Here is a 19,606-nt window from a genome sequence, read left to right as displayed (position 1 = left end):
TGGGGCCCGCATAACAAAGCACTACAGGCTGAGTGGCTTAACTAACAGAAGTTTATTTCCTCACAGTTCTGGAGGCTGGAGCTCCGAGGTCAGGATGGCAACATAGTTGAGTTCTGGTGGGGACTCTCATCCTAGCTCACAGACAGCTACCATCTCGCTGTGTGCTCACAAGACTGCAAACTCTCTGGGGTCTCCACTTAGAAGGAGGGCCTCACCCTCACGACCTCACCTAAACGTAATTATCTCCCAAAGGTCCCATCTCCAAATACGACCACACTGGACTTCAACATATGGATTTTAGGGGACATAATTCAGTCCATAGTAGTTGCTCAAAATGTCTTGGGGGAAAAAAATCTCAAAATGTGTTTAAATTGCTTCTTTGGTGAAAGAAAGACCCTATAATGTAGACTAATTCACTGGATTCTTAATTGTTCTTGTAGACTGAAGAGCAATGATGTGGTCAGTGAATCAGGAACAAAGGGCAAGAGGACGGTCACTTATGCCTTCAGTAAATGTTTCAGTGCCTACTGTGTGCCAGGCATCATGGAAAGAGAAGTGAAGCTCTCAGTTTAGTGTTGGAGGCAAACAAAAAAATAATAATAATTCTGATACAGTGTGGAAAGGGCTGTGATGTAAGAGATGCTCAGGATTATTAATGGATTAGCAAAAGCGCGTACTGGGGACTCAAGCCAACCAACAAGGGGAGGGTGTCAGGGAAGATTTCCTGGAAAGAGGTGTTGCCTGTGCTTTAATGGTCCAGGGTCTGCCAATGGGCTTGCACTCTCCATTCCTTCCAGCAGGACGCCCTGGCGCTGCTCTTGGCATCCTGTTCTGGAGATCTGAGTCTGGGAAGCCTCCAGGGCCATAGGCTTGACAGGCACCAATCTTTTCTTCCGCACTGGGCACTTGTCAATTCAGGATTAAACCTTCATTATGGTGGAGAAGCACATCACCAAGCTGTCCTCTTAAACCTTTCATATCTCCACTGATCATCCTGTAGTCTTCCTTATTCGGGGACAGATCTTTTGAAATGTTTGTGAGGTTCTCCTAGCTGGTCTACATGTCTTGACCTTCCTGTGGTCTTAATATGAAGTCCTAAGGGGGGCAGACCCAGGGTGTCTGATTTAGTACTTCATATGTTACTGCGGTGATGGCTATGGTCACTTAGCTCCCACTGGACCTCATATAACATGAAAAAAGTCTTTCTCACTATCAGGTGAGGGGTCTACTAAAAGCACAGAGGTGTTCCTAGGGGTATCCTGTGACTCATCTATTACTTCTCTAATCTCTAAAGCAATGGCCTTCAAACATTATTTTGCATGCTGTAAAAAAACTGTAAGCGGGCTTTCCTGGTGGCGCAGTGGTTGAGAGTCCGCCTGCCGATGCAGGGGACGCGGGTTCGTGCCCCGGTCCGGGAAGATCCCACATGCCGCAGAGCGGCTGGGCCCGTGAGCCATGGCTGCTGAGCCTGCACCAGTCTCGGCACTGCTGCCCAGGGCATCCCCTCTTCCTCTACCCTTTCCTCTTCTTGTGTTCCCAAAGAATCTCACACTTGACACAAGAGTTTAAAGCAGTGGTTCTCAAAAAGAATAGAGAGGTTGCAACCTACGCAGTTGCAAGGTTTAGAAACAAAGAGTAAGATGCTAGGCCAGGGGGCAGAGGGTGAGATCAGGTTTTACAGAAGTAAAATGGTTATCCTGGACACTAGCCATGCACCACAACAAAGAGATGACTGAAATATTAGTACTAAGCAAGTCCACATGTGGAAACTCTTTTCTTCACAGAAGGAGAGAGAAATTAATCTGGTAGTCTTTAAAACACAAACAAAACTTGATAATGTTAGCCTCTACTCAATTTATAGCTTGCATCGAACATCACAGAGATTTCAGCCATGTTAAGGTAGTTGGGTTGGCCGCCAAGGTTTTCTCTCATATGGACTGCTGTGTAGGTTAGCTGATTCACTTATGGTTGGATCTACTTAACACGGTCTTGGTTCACCAGAACCAGAATTATTTAGATAAATAAATGCTTTTGGCCTCAATTATTTGCCTCGACCATTCAGCTTATTTTTTTTTCTTGTACAGAAAATATTTAGGACATTTAATTTTATATCCACGGCTCAAATCACTTGACATTTCAAAAGGACAATACCTTTCTTCTTTGAGTTGAGTAAGCACTCGTGCTCTTCTTTAACAGAGATTTTACAACTCTTGATTCGACAGAAAAAGGATCGTCTTGAGCCAGAATACACACAACTCCTTCCGGTGTGGAAATTACCGTGAGCTTGCAAGCCAGCTTTCATAGTGCAAAAAGGTAAGAGAATAGGTAGAAAATAATATTTTCAAATAATTTTGAAATCTATCTCCTAACATTTTCTGGTCATCTATTACTTGAGAAATGGTTATTGACATTATTATACAGTAAACCCCAAAGTGAAACATACCAAAAAAATGTATTTGTCAAGCAATCACATTTTGATAACTTATAATCACTTGAAATTTACCTTTATATTTTTCCCCAGGGGGGCAGATAGTAAAGATAATTTAAATGAAATAAAAATTAAATGAAAAAGGCCTTAACTAAAACAGTAATCAGTAGCATAAAGCATTATTATTTTTATATTATAAATAATTATTAGGCAATAAGCATTTTCAGAGAAGAGAATTATTTCTGGAGAAGATAAAGAATATGTATACTTCTCAAGCACAATTATGCAAGGCCTTTCACATTGAGTAGACCTAACTAACACATTTAAGAAAGAGAATAATTGTCCCTCAGCATACAACTAAATAATAAAAAAACTCCAGCAATTTTTTTTTTATCCCAAATGATACTTTCCTATATTTTATTAGCATATGAAAAATAGAGAATATGAAGTAATAACATTTTCCCCAAAGCATCTTCAGATGAATGTGTTTGTTTTTATATATGTGCACAAATACATGAATTCTCTATATAGTTATATTGTTTTATTAAACTGAGGTTGATGATTATAAAGTTTACTAAATAATTCTCCTCTTGATAAAACCATAATTAGCTAATGTTTTCAAAACACTGTACAGCTGTACTCTGAAGTAATAATTACATTTACAAAAAATGGTAAGAATGCGGAAATGAGTACTTACTTTCGGCATCTATTAGCTTCTCTCTTGGTGAAATATCAGAGGAAGAAAGTTGTTCCTTTACTTCGGCAACATCTTTTGGATGTAAGAAGTCAAATAAGCTTTGTCCAGTCAAACTAGCCTATTTATAAGGTAGATGTTCATTGAAAATCAGTATCATGTCATTTCTGCCTTTCCTCATACAGACACAGGATACTCTTTCTTTGGTTTAAAGTGGCTTTTTCTTAAGCTCAGGTGTTTTTAACACCTGGTCAGTGTTAAAAACAGTGATACGTGCAGATAGAAAAAAACACATGCACACAGACCCATAACTGGATACACACAAACCACATACACACACCTAATAACTAACATTCTATTTATTCTTGTTACTCTTGGTAACATCCCCAATTCACATGTTACTTCAAGGCATATTATTATTTACTTTAAACTTTACCATTAGTAAAAGAGATTATATTACAGTATAATATAGAAGTCAGAGAATACCTGTGATTTTTATGGTGTAACTCAAATTTACCATACTGCTTACAAATAATTACCATACTGTTGATAACTTAAATCCAACCTGGAATACGTCTCATTTGGCATTCCACTTCTCCCCACATGCACAGCATTCCTCAGCCCATGACTTTGCTTGCATGGTCTCATCACCTGGAATTCATTACCTTTTCTCTAGAAACTCAGTTCCCTGGCTGATCCAGCCAATTGCCTTTTACTCCCTGAATTCCAAGATTCCTTCTCCCAACCTGAAATGTCTTCCTCCCCTTCTCTGCTCATCTTAAAGCCTAGGAGACATTCTACTTCACATGTGAAGCCCACAGTGATCACCCCTCTTCTGAACTCCTTTATTACCCAAGCAGACATTCCTACAGAAGGTAAAAAAATGGACCAGCTGGCCCAAGTGGCCTGGAGTGCTTGGCGGTTAGATATCGCTATCAAAAACAAAACAAACAAAAAAAACCCACTAGCAATCTGATTTATACATCAGTCTATTGTGTGATTGGCTAAGATAAGTCTATACCCAGAACTGCTTCAGAGCAAATCAGTTTTTGGTTTTTTTTAATTGAAGTACAGGTGATTTACAATGTTGTGCCAATCTCTGCTGTTCTAGACAAATCAGATTTCTGAGGCTGAAAAGCTGAAGACCAGACCCTGTACCATGGGGATCCCAAAGTCCTCCTGAGCAGTCAGTGAGTCTCTTGAATGGTCTCTGAAATGCAAAGTCAGTGTCCAGTGGGGCTGGCCTCCATGTTACTAATTTGGAACTTAAGAGCTACCTTGAATTGTCAAGTATCTTGGTGTGTATGTATGTGTGTGATGTCCTCTATTTCCAATTAGAAGACAGAAAAATCAAGTCTTACCCTGCTTTTGTGTCCCCACCTATAACCAGCTGCATGATTCATTTGGTTTTCACTCCCTCTGTATGTAGGTTCATAAAATCTTTTTCTGCTATTTAACTCATTATCTATGAATGCCTTCTATCTCTCCAAATTTTCAAGTTTGGGGGGACTACAGGCAGAGATTAATGGGAGTTATTTAAGATTAAAGCTGGGGGCTATCTTATTTCTATATTATTTATTATATCTTTATATATATTATTATTTTTTTTTACAATGGTGTGTTAGTTTCTGCTTTATAACAAAGTGAATCAGCTATACATATACATACATCCCCATATCTCTTCCTTCTTGCGTCTCCCTCCCTATCCCACCCCTCTAGGTGGTCACAAAGCACCGAGCTGATCTCCCTGTGCTATGCAGCTGCTTCCCACTAGCTATCGGATTTACATTTGGTAGTGTAAACATATCCATGCCACTCTCCCACTTTGTTCCAGCTTATCCTTCCCCCTCCCAGTGTCCTCAAGTCCATTCTGTAGTAGGTCTGCATCTTTATTCCCGTCCTGCCCCTAGGTTCTTCACGACCATTTTTTTTTTTTAAGATTCCATATATATGTGTTAGCATACGGTATTTGTTTTTCTCCTTCTGACTTACGTCACTCTGTATGACAGACTCTGGGTCCATCCACCTCACTACAAATAACTCAATTTCGTTACTTTTTATGGCTGAGTAATATTCCATTGTATATATGTGCCACATCTTCTTTATCCATTCATCTGTCGATGGACACTTAGGTTACTTCCATGTCCTGGCTACTGTAAATAGAGCTATATATATTATTTTTATTATGTATTATATTATTCTATTTCTATTTTGAAGGAGACCACAGGTGCTAGTTTATTCACTCTGTTGGTTTCAGTGCTATAGTTTTTGAGTAACTTGTTTAAATTAAATGGTGTTCAGTAAAAAGGAGGCAAATCAATCACACCACTAGTTAAATGAAAGATGTATTTCAGAGTTTGTTGCCAGAGCCTAGATAAAAAGCTGTTTTGCAGTGTGTGTAACTTAATAAATAATAATGCTGTCTCTTGGAGGAAACAGAGAAGGGTGACCGATATTTTTCAGACACTCAAATATGATATCATATTTAGTGCTTACATCCTGAGAGACAGGTATAATCATAATTTCCACTTTTTACATAGGAGGAAGCTGAGGTTCAGGAAAATGAAATAACTTGCTGAAGGAAGTGAACACTCCTGTCAATAACAAAAATTCATACTTTTTCCACACATCTTCCCAGCTCTCTTAGTTCTAACTTAGCAGAAGCCAATCCCACAGCCCAATGGGAAGAGAGAGTTCAGAAAAAGAGCTTCAAGATATGTTTTGTTTTTACAAAATAAACATAGTGGGACTTCCCTGGTGGTCCAGTGGTAAAGAATCGCCTTCCAATGCAGGGGACACGGGTTCGATCCCTGGCTGGGGAACTACGATTCCACATGCCATGGGGCAACTAAGCCCACATGCCACAACTACTGAGCTCGTGCGCCTCAACTAGAGAGCCCGCGTGCCTCAAACTAGAGCCCATGCACCGCAGCTAGAGAGAAGCCCGCATGCCGCAACGAAGAGCCCACACCACAACGAAAGATCCTGCATGCCTCAACTAAGACCCGACGCAGCCACACACACACCCCAAAATTTTTTTTTTTAATTAATAAACATAGTAAGAAAATATCCTCAGTTTTGGATACCTGATCATAATTAAGTATTTTGGAGACTGATTTAGAAATGAAGAGAATTTTTCCTCTTTCACATCCAACCACAAATAGGAAGCCTTCTGCAGTCTAGGATTTAAAAATACAAAGTGAATATTTTAAAAATACAAAGTGAATTCTGTCTCTCTCATACACATACATTCAGATTTTGAGGAAATTATTGTAGCAATAAAACTAGCAGAGTGGTCATAAGAGCTAGTAAAATTAATTTTAAGAAATTTTCTCACTACATAAAAAGACTGATAAAACCAAACTGAACCCCAGTCTAAAGTAAGGTTTTTGACTTGGAAAGTCCAGGCATGGAATATCTAGTTGAGATATTTCAAAATACAAAAATTACCTATGTTGAATCCTATACTCATACAGAAACTCTGTAAAGATATCAAAACACATCAATAACAGTTGCCTGTGGATGCAGTGAGACGGAAGGACTGTGCAGACTGGGATGAAGGAAGCATCAGGAATACTATATTTGAATTCAGCTGTTCAAATAAAAAAGGGGCTCTTTAAAAAAATTAAAAGAAAAACGGACAAATGTGTATCAAAAATCTTTCTATTTAATCATACTAAGGCATAAAGCCTAGTAGTAATAGCACAAGATCAAGACATGTATTACCTCCTGGGAGCAGGATAAGCCAACGACATGGTCATATTTTCCACGTCAAATAAACCTGTAGACCAGTGAATCTGAAACCCAGGCATGCACGTGAAATGATGAGGACAGAAATGGCAAAGCATCGACTAATAACTCATTCAGTAAGCAGTGGCTGGCTCATCTGCAGAGAACAGGATCCTGAAGGAATTGAGTACAAGGCAGATGGCCTTGAAGGAGGTGCCAACAGTGGGGAGTAGAGCCTACGGTGTGGGAAGTGAGTGCAGCAGGCAGTGTAGGGAGCTTAGCATTAAAGACAAGCTATGCTCTCTCCTTTGGAAAGTGCCTATCCTCTGCCTCTACATTCATTAGCCCAAACTAATAAGACATATTTACTGGCATAACTTAAATTTTTATCTTAAAGGAAATTTGGTATAATACAGAGTCCTGTATGTTTAGAACAGGAATTTTTAGAACTAAAAATCTTCCTCCCTTTCAAACAAAAATGAAAGGACAAATACAACTTAGACAAACATATCTCTTAACTTACCTTAAGAATTAAGTGTCTGAGCTCATTATCCTGAATGAATGAAGGTCTGTAATTATTTCCTGCATAAGAACTTGTCATACCTGAAAATAAAGAAGTCAACTAGTTATTAAAAATAGAGATGGAGGGGCTTCCCTGGTGGCGCAGTGGTTAAGAATCCACCTGCCAATGCAGGGGACATGGGTTCGAGCCCTGGTCTAGGAAGATCCCACATGCCACGGAGCAACTAAGCCCGTGCACCACAACTACTGAGTCTGCGCTCTACAGCCCATGAGCCACAACTACTGAGCCCCTGAGCCACAACTACTGAGCCCGCGTGCCACAACTACAGAAGCCCGTGCACCTAGAGCCCGTGCTCCGCAACAAGAGAAGCCACCACAATGAGAAGCCTGCGCACCACAACTAAGAGTAGCTCCCGCTCACTGCAGCTAGAGAAAGCCCACGTGCAGCAACAAAGACCCAATGAGCCAAAAATATAAATAAATAAATAAAATAGAGTAATAAAATAGAGTATTTCTTTAAAAAAAATTAGAGATGGAAATGTAGTAAATGCTCAGTGAACGTTAGCAATGCTGCTGTTGCTATTGGTGACAACGACGATGATGGTATTTTCTCTTTTAGCACACTCTAAGACCTCTTCTGTAATCATTCTCTTTCTTCGTTATTACTAGACTGAAATGTCTAGTAATACAGCTTCTCAGACTGTAAATTCTTAGAACTACTTATTCCATTATACTCAAATGTGCAGACAGTAACAGCTGTATATTGAAAAGTAATAAAGTGCAATATATTATCTATAACATTATAATAACATGCAACAATATTCATGACTCTGGTTATTTTTATAATTTCTTAGCTTATTAAAACTGATCATATGAATTACCCCGAATAGAGAGATTCTGGAATTCTACGCAAATTTTATGGATTCATAAGATTTCCCATAGGACCCTTTAAAGATCATATGGAGACTTCTGATAATACAAAAAAATGTATAAAATATAAATGAAATAATTCACTTTAAGCCCTTAGCATAGAGGTTACTGTATTAAAAGGAAAGTCTCTAAAGAAACCAGAAGAGCTGGGAAAATGATAAGTAATGATCATGTCAAAGCTAGGTAAAATTTGACCTGAGAGAAGTAAGGGAAGAACTAAAAGTACGTTTGTCTTGAGGGCATCCACCAACCTTGACAGGGAAAGCCCTTCATGGCCACAAGGGGGCGCAGGGGACAGTTCATCAAGCCAAGGTGTGCTGTCCCCAGATAACCTCCAAGCAAGGGTGATTTAAAAGTAAATCACATTTCCCTCCCTTGCACTTCCCAACCTCCCTAACCCTAAACCCCTCGTTCTAGGCACCGCAAGGAAAGATGCTTTTGCAAAAGAAAGGTAGGGTAACACCCTGAGACATGTTAACCATTAATTGGTCTTGGATGAATTTATAGCCGAAACTCACCAACTACCTAAGTGGTGGGGAAAAAACAAAACCAGAAAAATCACACACACTCATGGAGTGATTGGGTAAAGTCTTCTCAGACCGGCAGCACCCCTTAAAGGCCTGGCATAAGCAAACGAAATCTCTTTTGGAATCTACCTTCTAGGTAGCCCTCAAAGAATTTCCCCAAATGACTACTTGTTATTATTATTATTACTACCCAGTAGCCTGGTAGGAGGGAGTTGAGAAAGGGATGAAAGACGCAGACTCTGCGTGCCAAGCCAGGCACAGGAATAAATCAATGTGAGTGAGGCGCTGACACTTCCAGGCTGGCCTGAAGCGAGGTTGGCGGAATCGCGCTGAGGAAAGCCGGTCAGTGTCTGTCAGCCAGAATGGGCGAGCCCTGACGCAACAGGAGAGTGAGGACGTGAGGACGTGATGACATGAGGACGTGCCAGGGAGAAAAAGAGGGCAGTCAGCAAAGAGCTGAAGCCAGGGTGAGGTGAGCTAACAAAATGCAAGCCGTGCGATTCTGTACGCCTGCCAAAGGGCAGTGACAAAGTTGATTCTCAGATTCTGGTGGCAAAAATAAATGAGGAAACATGATCACTGACTTTTGTTATAAAGTTCATCACCGTCATTAAAAAATGACAGTATGACAATGATCATTATAATAAGGATAATAATGATCAATATGGCAATAACAATTCTTCCTCCTGTCCTCTGACCACCACCTCCAGCATCAAGAAACCCTGTGCTCTTTCTCTGACATCTGTCTTAGGACAAACTTCATATGATATCACTTACATGTGGAATCTAAAAAAATGATACAAATAACAGAAACAGTATTTACAAAACAGAAACAGACTCACAGACATAGACTCACACTTGTGGTTACCAAAGGGGAAAGGTGTTGGGGGAGGGATAAGTTAGGAGTTTGGGATTAATGGATACAAAATAAACAACAAGGACCTACTGTGTATGTATAGCTCAATATATACTTTGCTGTACACCTGAAACTAACACGACATTGTAAATCAACTATACTGCAGTAAAAAAAAGAACAATAATGAAAAAAAGAGAAACACTGTGCTCACCCTTTACACTTGTCCTTTACTCTTAACAACAACCCTATGAGGCAATGCATTAACCCTGTTTCACAGCTGTGGGAGTTGAGGGTTAGAATGTGAAGTAACTTAAGTCCCATGGCAATTAAGGCAGGGAGCCAGGATTCGAACCCAGGTTTGCCTCCAGGACCCACGCATGCATTATTGGCTCCCAGGTATTCAGACCCACGCAGGTTCTCGGAAAGCGCCTCCTGCTGCAGAAGAAGGCTTACTCCAAATGTGGTCTGCAAACCACTGTCGTCACCACACCGTGGTGAGATGAGCACAGAAATTAAGAATACACATTTAGACACTTTTACGGAAACGTAACACTGTTGTGGCATCCCAGCCCATGAGCGTTTTTCCACTGATTAATTGTACCGTATTTTACAATGGATGGGGGTGGGGAGCACTTGCTCTCCCCCCCAGATAGTCTGCAAAGCACTGCTGCAGAGTGTAGAGAAAAAAATCATTTCACCATCCTCTGTCTTCAAAGTAATTACGTGTGGACCATCCACGTGCAGCCTTCTCATGATCTGGCATCTGGGCATTTGTGGATCGAGTTGGGGTACACTCTGGCTAGGGCACTGGAATGCAGCCCCAGCTGCTTTAAGTCATCTCATCCGTGGGTAGCACTGACTAAGGATCTGGTCAGGATGTGTGATGCATACATGACCACCTCGCTTCAGCTTAGAAGGGCCAATGGTTAAATCTACGCTCTGTTCCAAAGAATCCCTTCTGGATTTAGGCAGCGTCTCCTCCCTACTGAGCTGCCCCTCGTCCCACGCGTACTTCCACATAACATTTATCACACTGGGTGTTAATGATCTCCTCCGGGGTCTGTCTCCCTTTCCACCACGAACCCCTCCAAGCACAGAGATCTTGCCTCCTTCATTTTCCTAACCCCAGCACAGGACAGGAACCGAGCTGATGCTCATTTCATGTTTGTTGAATTAGTTGACTGATTCATGGCTTTTCCCTTAGGTCCTCTTCTGCCGGGACGTTGTGAATGTGAAAACTGTTGGGTAATTTTAGGGCTGCAAGCAAATGACCTCGGTTGAGCCTGCTAATGCTCACTGCTAAAAGATTTAAGGGAAGTGTTGCATACAACTTATGCAAGACCCAGCTGTGGGTAAAAGAGAATCTTCTTTCACAGCAGACTCTTATGAACCAAAGACCTCCTATCACACTCCCAAAAGGAAGCCTGCCAGGCAGTCTCCCAACACCTGGGCTGCTCTCTGCATGGCACTGAAGGGATCAAGGGCTGAACTTGCTTTTCCCCACTGCCTGCACTCCAGATCTGCATGCACTCAGCTGATCACAGTGCATAAGTCATTTTTCTACCATCTGTGGAGATCTAAGGAAGGTGATTTAAAGTACAACTTGCACAAATTACTACTGAATAGCCCTTTAATAGCTGTCTCTAGTTTTACTTCCTAATTTGCCAATGGCCCCTCCTCCTCCAATCCGAACAGATTTGCCAGGATTTTTTGTCTCATTATGAAGTAAGATCCTCTTTGTCTGGGCTCCAGTTTGCACCTGGAGTCCAGAGAACACTGCTCTCCTCTAAGCCACTTTAACTTGACTTGGCAAAGTCTCTATGTTCAGACCACAGAACTTCCTTTTCCCTGAAACAGATTCCTTTTCCTGGTATGCAGTATAGGACAGAGATCTAAAGAAGACCCTTGGTCTTCCTTTGCTTATTCCTTTCTTATACTTTCTGAGCCAGATTTCACTATAATCTTTTAGATCTTACAAATCTGAACTTTCAGAGTCTTCTCAGTGGTCTGCAGCAAACTCCTCTGCCGGTCCTCTGATAATCTCAATATGAATTTATGTCATTAACATTCCTGTACCTAAAACTCAATTCTATTTCCATCATTCTGCCCCCCAAGTCAGACCAGGGTTATTCCCAAACCAGATGTGATTTCGACTACACATATACACAGAATACTTATTACACTTTGATTTGAAATTCAAGCTCAAATAGGGGAACTTCTAAAGTCAGAAACGATCCCGCATGCCCCAAGAAGCATCAGCTAAGGACCTCCTTCACCCAATGTCTTGTAAATGTGAGAATATCTTAGAATAGTAAGGTGTGATGCATTTTCAGGTACTACTTACAAGTCTGAATAAAGTTTTAAGAGAAATTGCTGAATTTAAGGAGGTTTTCTTTTCTAATAGTGGAAATCTGTCAATAACTTAAAATTATAATAATTAACACTTGAAAACTTCTAAAATATTGAGAGGTATGTACAGCAGGTTTTATCATCTTCATATTATGTGTGAGGAAACTAGGAGAAATATAAAGGCTTTTCAAGTTCACACAGTAAACTCAAGATGAAGCTTTTAGTGAAACCAAGTTTTCTGACATCCAAATTAGTATTTTCTCCACGTACAGAATACGGACAAGCATCAAAATGCATACCTATAAAGTTGAAAGACACATCTGTATAAAATCTCAGTAGCCAATAACAACAAAACAAACCCATCAGGGACTTCAATTACAGGGAAGACTTCACAAATCCAAGTGTGGAGGCCATTTTCAAACTCACCTTTTAAAGATCTCAAGTGTTCAACAGCCATTCTTAAAACTGTCAGTTTGTCCAGTTTCCGTGCCATGGGATTGCACTGAGGGATCATCGCGGACAGTTTTTCAATCAGGTTGTTCATTTTATCTCTCCTGCGCTTTTCGGTTTGGCTATGAGCTTCTCTAAGAAGGAGAAAGAGCTTCCATTATATTTAACATTTAACAGACCCCCAGTGACCCCAGAGGCAGCAGTGGGAGCACGGGTGAGGCCAGCAAGCCCCCACTGTTCTTCCTCCCGACTTTGGCCCTGCAGGTGGCATTCAGGGAAGAGGCGGGAGTGGCACTCATTCACACTGCTTTTACCTCCACCCCCCACACCCTTGCTCCTTCCTTCCTGACCTTATTCCCTGAAACCTTCAAGAACTAAGACCTCTGTGTGAGAGCTGCAGCAGGTGGTTTTTTAGCTTCCCTCCAGTCGTAGAGGAAGAATGGGCCGCCTTCTATTCAAAGCTAACTCCTTTCTGGTCTTTGCTTGCACAGTTATCAGCATTTTAAGCTCATTCTCTTTCACAGCTCCTTCTATGCGTCGATAAATGGGCTCAAGTCTCTTCCCTTTGAGGAAGAAACCCCTTTCCAGAATTCTAGGGATTTTTTTTCCTTGCTAATGTCTTCCCTCCTTGGCCAGCTTCCTGAGAGTACGGTCTCCACTTAACGTTTCATCTCCCAGGTGCCTCTCCTATTAAAATCAACCTCCCAGGACTTCCCTGGTGGTGCAGTGGTTAAGAATCTGCCTGCCAATGCAGGGGACACGGGTTTGATCCTTGGTCCAGGAAGATCCCACATGCCATGGAGCAACTAAGCCCGTGAGCCACAACTACTGAGCCTGTGTGCCGCAACTACTGAAGCCCATGCACCTACAGCCCGTGCTCCGCAACAAGAGAAGCCACTGCAACGGGAAGCCCACTCACTGCAACGAAGAGTAGCCCCCGCTCACCGCAAGTAGAGAAAGCCCATGGGCAGCAACGAAGACCCAGTGCAGCCAAAAAAAAAACTGAAATCAAATCATCCTCCCAGCCCCCATTCCACTAAAACTACTCTAGCAGAGGTCATCCTCCTCTTATGCAACCCCAGGTGGTCCCTGCCTTGAATTTGACACTATTGCCATTTCTCACTCTTCGCTGGCTTCTGTGACCTCTCCGCTCCTCCAGCCTCTCCGCTCTGCTCCGCCCCCTTAGCCTCCCTACTCAGCTCTTCCTCTGTCCTTCAATACTGGCCCCCCAGAGACCCCTCACTTGACACCACTCTCTCCTCACCTATAGCTTCACCCTAAGAGATTGCACACCTTCATAAGGCTTTACAACTACTCAGAAGCTACTTACCATTCAATCCCTATCTCATTCATTCTTTATCCAATTCCCAACCTTCAGGACTAAAATTATGCACGTCAGGGATTCATAAGCCCCCTGAAACTCAAGAAATCCCAAACTGAATGCATTCTCTGCAGCTGACCCCATTTTAATCCTTCCTCTGCCAGCCCTGGTTACTCTTCCTTCTATAGGGTTTATTTATCTTGATTGGTGACACCACTAGACTAGCTCTAGACCCTCCCTCCCTTCTTCACCCTGAAGAGCCAAATAACCACAAACTCCTATAAATTCTAGTTCTTAAAATAGCTCTTAAATATTTGAGATGGCTTGAGCCACGTGGTCAAACTGAAGTTGCAGAGTCCCTTTCACTGGAGTACACATCCTGAGGAGCCTGAACATGGGAGGGCACTTGGGGCACCAGGACGCGCAGTTAACTTTGAATTTCAGATAAACAGTGAATACTTTTTTAGTATAAGTATATCCTTGTGCAATATTTGGGACATACTTGTACTAAAAAGTCTTCATTACATATCTGAAATTCACAGTTGGCCAGGTGTCCTGTATTTTATCTGGCAGCCTAGTCTGGGGGGGCCTCATTCACACTCCCCAGCAGCCAGTTCAGCAGATGGGGGGCAGTCTTGGCCTCCGGATGACACCACAACGATGTGATGTCACTTAATCCCCTCTCACCTCTGTGCCCCTTTTCTAACTCAGAGGTTACGTGACTTGTCTATGAGCATGAGGCTGAAACTTGAACCACACATGGCCCCGGGCTCTCGAGCCTCCTGCTATTGTCACAGTGCTCAGCAAAGTGGTCGCCACAGCCCAAGAGAGAACTGGTTCTTCCCAGGGTAAAATGGTCATTCAGCTGCATTGACATAAGAGAAATATTGGCAACATGTGAAATGTTGAACAAGCAATGCAACCTAAGCACTCTCTCTTAAGATTTGTTAAGAATCTTGCGGTTATAGACGATCTTATTTGCAAAGCAGAAATAAAGACACAGACGTAGAGAGCAAATGTATGGATACCAGGGGGAAGGAGGGGATGAATTGTGAGATTGGGATTGACATATATACACTACCATGTATAAAACAGATAACTAATGAGAACCTACTGTATAGCACAGGGAACTCTACTTGGTGCTCTGTGGTGACCTAAATGGGAAGGAAATCCAAAAATGAGGGCATATATGTATACATATGGCTGATTCACTTTGCTGTACAGCAGAAACTGACACAGAAGTGTAAAGCAACTATACTCCAATAAAAAAATAAAAAACTAAATTAAATAAAATAAACATATCTAGGTTCTGAGTGGGGAAAAGAAAGAATCTTGTGGTTACAAGTGACAGAAACCTTCACTTAAACTGACTTAAAAAGTATAAAAAGGGCTTCCCTGGTGGCGCAGTGGTTGAGAGTCCGCCTGCCAATGCGGGGGACACGGGTTCGTGCCCCGGACCGGAGGGATCCCACGTGCCGAGTAGCGGTTGGGCCCGTGAGCCATGGCCGCTGAGCCTGCACGTCCAGAGCCTGTGCTCCACAGCGGGGGAGGCCGCAGCGGTGAGGGGCCCGCGTACCTCAAAAAAAAAAAAAAAAAAGAAAGAAAAAGGTAATATTAAAACAAAAGGAAAAGAGAAGAAGAGTTTGGGGAAGGCAATCTAATGGGAAAGAGGAAAAATAGGAGACTCGTCCCGATCTGTTCTTAGAGACTTTAAACTAGATGGAAGAGCGGGACCAAGGCGGGAAGCACTGATGGAGCACCATCCGCCCAACCATTCACGCTTGGCCAATGACACTCCTGGAACAAAGCAAGTACTTTGGGGTGAACTGGATGGAATTCAAGTTACCTGTGTATTTACATAAAATGCAGTTATCTGCTCGTACTTTGGTCTATTCATGAGCAATTTTTATTTATGTTTATTTTTGGCCACACCACACGGCTTGCAGGATCTTAGTTCCCCGACCAGACCGAACCCAGGCCACAGTAGTGAAAGCGCCGGGTCCTAACCACTGGACCAGGGAATTCCCCCATGAGAACTTTTTAAAGATTTATGATTTTTAAAATGTTATGATTATCTACTTGCTATAATGTTCACCTCTTCTTTCTAACAATATTACCCATTAGCATGGACAGCAGCAGTGGACAGAGGTGCCTGATTCCAGGAATGTACAGCAGAAGGGAAAGTGACTCCTCTTAGAGCCAGGGCTTTGAGGGAGATGAGAACAGGTAGGAACAAGGTCACCTGGGAATAATGAATGATGATGCTGGGAGCTAGGAAAGACAGAGGAAGGTGAAATAGCCAGTTTTTGAATAAGGTACTTTACTTGAAGGAGGTGCACCTGAAAAGACTTCTTAAAGAATTTTATTAAAGAAGGGCATATTTACCCAGAGGCAAGTTCTCTGCTTAATAATTTATCAGGGCTCTGGCTCTTAATTCTGTGAACTGTTACTGTCACTTTGAACCATGTCAGTGTTCTGCAGAGTCATATTAAAAAAAAAAAAACAATAAATGGAGAAAAAGCAAAACTGAGATCTGGCCATGTTGCCAGATGTAGGGAAAAAAACTTGTTGATGTTGAAAGAATATGATGAAACAAGTGACAGACTTTATGGTGATGGTTCCTAATAATCAGACACTCCTTGTAAGTAATTCTGATTTGCTTATTGGATGAATTGGGTTTTCTCTAGTGCTTCAAGAAAATAATAGTTGTTTTCAATAAATAGCTATTCTGAGAAAAATTTAAAGACACGTAAGCCGAAGTGTTATTCAAGTAGATAGAGAAAAAAGGTATAATGTATCTGATGATGGTATCAGATGGTTTTGTTTTGTTTTGTTTTTAGAACTGTATTTATTTCCAGTCACTCCTACTCCTTCACCCTGAGTGGCTGCATTACTTCAAGGCAGGGGTCTCTGGCTCCGTGGAGAAGGAAATGAGTTCCCATTTCAGACTTCCTATGCTGAAAGGTGGTCCAGCAGGGCTGAGGGAGCTCGGGAACGCTCTGGACTCAGGGCAGGCAGGCACGCGGCAGGGACCCTGCCCTGTGGGATCTGCCTGGCTTCTCTGACAGAGAAGCAGAACTGCTGGCATCACCCACCTGACTCCCTGCATGCATTCCAGAGCTGGAAATGAGCTCATCAGAGCAAAAGGAACTTAAGAGCACCACAATTTGGGCCTGAGGTATCTGCATCTTCTCAGAGCAGAACATATGAGAAAAAGCTAATATTCATGAATCCATTCTATCTTGACATCACCATTTGCTTTGGCTAACGGTCTACGTGTGCGACCTTTCCCACCCACCGTGTACCCTCTCAACAGTTCAGTATACCTGAAGGACTTCATTTTTACTTGTTGTTCACCATCTTCCATTCTACAAAAAAGCAGGATAAAATATCAAACTACATGAAACAGATTTTCGGTAATTCTTGAGAAATGAATGTGGGATTAAGTCCAATCATCCTAATTCCTATTAAGTCGTTAGTTATACATGCTAGCCTGAGCTCCTAATTGAAACAATTATTACTGTCTGCATGGGCTGCTCTCCTACTAAAGCTGACAGGTGCCTCATCCCCATCAGGTAACAAAACTATGTGAACTGACAATGAATGATAATTACCGTTCTATTTAGAAATTATCCCATGCCAATCTTGAAAAGGAATATAATGTTCATAGAAATAACATTAAATAAAATAGCTATTTTTAAAACAATTGATGGATTAGCCAAAAATTTTATAATAGCTCTATTAAAATAGCCTGAAAATACATTAAGAATCTCAGATCTTTAATCAAAAGGAATTCATTTTACCTGAAAATTCATCTAGATGGTAAGAAATATTTTTAAAAACTGGAAACCGATCACTTGCCAATAATATTAATTTTCACATTAGTATATGCCTTAGCAGAATATACTAAATGTATATATATGTGTGTGTATAAATATTTATATATACATATACGTACATACATGTGCTATATGGGTGTGTGTTTATTCATTCAGAAATGTAGTCGCCAGACCACTACCGAAGTGAAATATACTGATGGTGACAGAATACTTTCCACATTAAAAAACTATGCAGAAGGAATAGGTCTTTTTAAATATGTGTTTTTAAAAATACATTCCCAAATGTATCATTTTTTGAAAGGGCATTTTAAAAATTCAGGGCAAAGCACCCATAATCTCATCTGGAAATAACCACAGTCAATATTTCAATGGGTCTCCCTCCAATCTCTTTCCTAGACATGTATCTAGATACATACAAAAAACAGCTTTGACTATTTTACTTAGCTATGGGGGTGGTGGTGGGGCATGGGAGGATATTTATGTAGATGTGTGTTATATATGTATATATATATAAAATAAACAAAATTCAGATCATAGTGTAAAATTTTTCATGTCTTGCCTTATTCACTTAGCGCTGTAACATAAATATTTTCCCATAGCTTCAAATATTCTTGGAGAATATGATTTGTAATGATTACATAGTGGCCCATTGGTTAGCTACACTATAATTTATTTAATAATTTTCTATTATTAGATATCTCAATATTCTAATTTTTCAATATTATAAATAGTATGACTAATACTATCGTGGTACATGCATCTTTGATGATTCTCCTGGGATAAACCCTTAGACAAACAATTTACGGATAACTATTTTAAGGCTTCTGACTCATCTTGCCAAATTTCCCTCTTAGAAGACTCAACAATGATCATTTTCCAGGCTTTGAGAAAAGTTTGACCTACCTTTGAACTATTTTATTCATGTGATGTATTTTATTTGAGGTTTCAAGAATATTTTTTGCTTACAAAAGATAAATATATGCTGTTTATAGAAAAGTTAATAAAATTTATGAACAGATGCATGTAAATATTCCAAATAAAAAAGGACCACTAAGATAAAACCTTAATCAAAGGATGCTTTTCCTTATCACTGTCTAAATAAATAGCTTTGATGATAGTTTATCAAAAATATTTTCACATGTGTTATTTCATTCTCACAGCATTTAAGAATCATGTAGTTATTACTATCCCCGATTTTACAGATGAAGTAATTGAGGCCCAGTAAGGTTAATGACCGCTCAAGGTCACCTACCTAACAGGAGGCCAGTGAAACTTATTCTGTGCTGGCTGGTGTACCTTCCTCTATGCCTTGATCATTGTCAGCCTGCTCTATGGTATAAAATTAAACAGCTTCTTTGAAGCAAACGAGAGGGTTAGATTAAGTCAGTTTCTTTTTTTTTTCTCTTTTCTGCCTGACTTCATATTTATGGACTAAAACAGAAAATAATTATATAGATGAATGATTTTCTTCCTAATGGTCTGGAATTATATATACATATACATTACTTCAATCTCAAAAGGTAAAGTTTGGCTGTTTTAAATCATGCTTTTGCTTTGATTATACATGTTTTAGCAAATTAACTCACTGACTGAACTTGCCTCCTTGGTGAAATCCAAACCTATTGTACTTAGGAAATCCAAATACACTTTTATTTAATGGTCCCTTGCAGAATAGAATAAAGGCACGACGTTGTTAGTCATATAATTCATTTCTTTGTTTGCAGCATGCACCTAGATAATTAGTAAATTTGCTCTTTGTATCTTTCTCCATGCTGGCATTTGGTATACAGTCATAATATTTTATTTATGAATTTTAATAAGCTCTCTGATATTAATAACATTCACATTACTTAGATGCATTTTCTTAGTGTAGCATCTTTTATTACAGTAACATAATTTTTTCAAAACACAGTGCAAGCTTTCCTTGAAAACTACTTTCACTGCATTTTGAATCCCTAAAT

The 19,606-nt window shown here is 40.6% G+C and overlaps 1 protein-coding gene across 1 annotated transcript in view; it reads right to left on the bottom strand.

Annotated features, from left to right (window-relative positions):
- The window catches only part of ARNTL2 (aryl hydrocarbon receptor nuclear translocator like 2), a 70,272-nt gene that overhangs the window by 23,776 nt on the left and 26,890 nt on the right, over positions 1–19,606 (bottom strand). Inside the window, exons 4-8 of the mRNA XM_029205364.1 lie at positions 12,462–12,619; positions 7,375–7,454; positions 6,209–6,301; positions 3,126–3,243; positions 2,152–2,295 (exon numbers count right to left, since the gene is read on the bottom strand). Coding sequence (XP_029061197.1) covers positions 2,152–2,295; positions 3,126–3,243; positions 6,209–6,301; positions 7,375–7,454; positions 12,462–12,619 — 593 coding nt within the window. The remainder of the gene's footprint in view (positions 1–2,151; positions 2,296–3,125; positions 3,244–6,208; positions 6,302–7,374; positions 7,455–12,461; positions 12,620–19,606) is intronic.

Source organism: Monodon monoceros, unplaced genomic scaffold, assembly GCF_005190385.1.
Source record: "Monodon monoceros isolate NGI ecotype Baffin Bay Population unplaced genomic scaffold, NGI_Narwhal_1 Super_Scaffold_6, whole genome shotgun sequence".
In the NCBI taxonomy this organism is placed as follows: domain Eukaryota; kingdom Metazoa; phylum Chordata; class Mammalia; order Artiodactyla; family Monodontidae; genus Monodon; species Monodon monoceros.
This window is presented reverse-complemented; position numbering and strand designations above follow the sequence as displayed.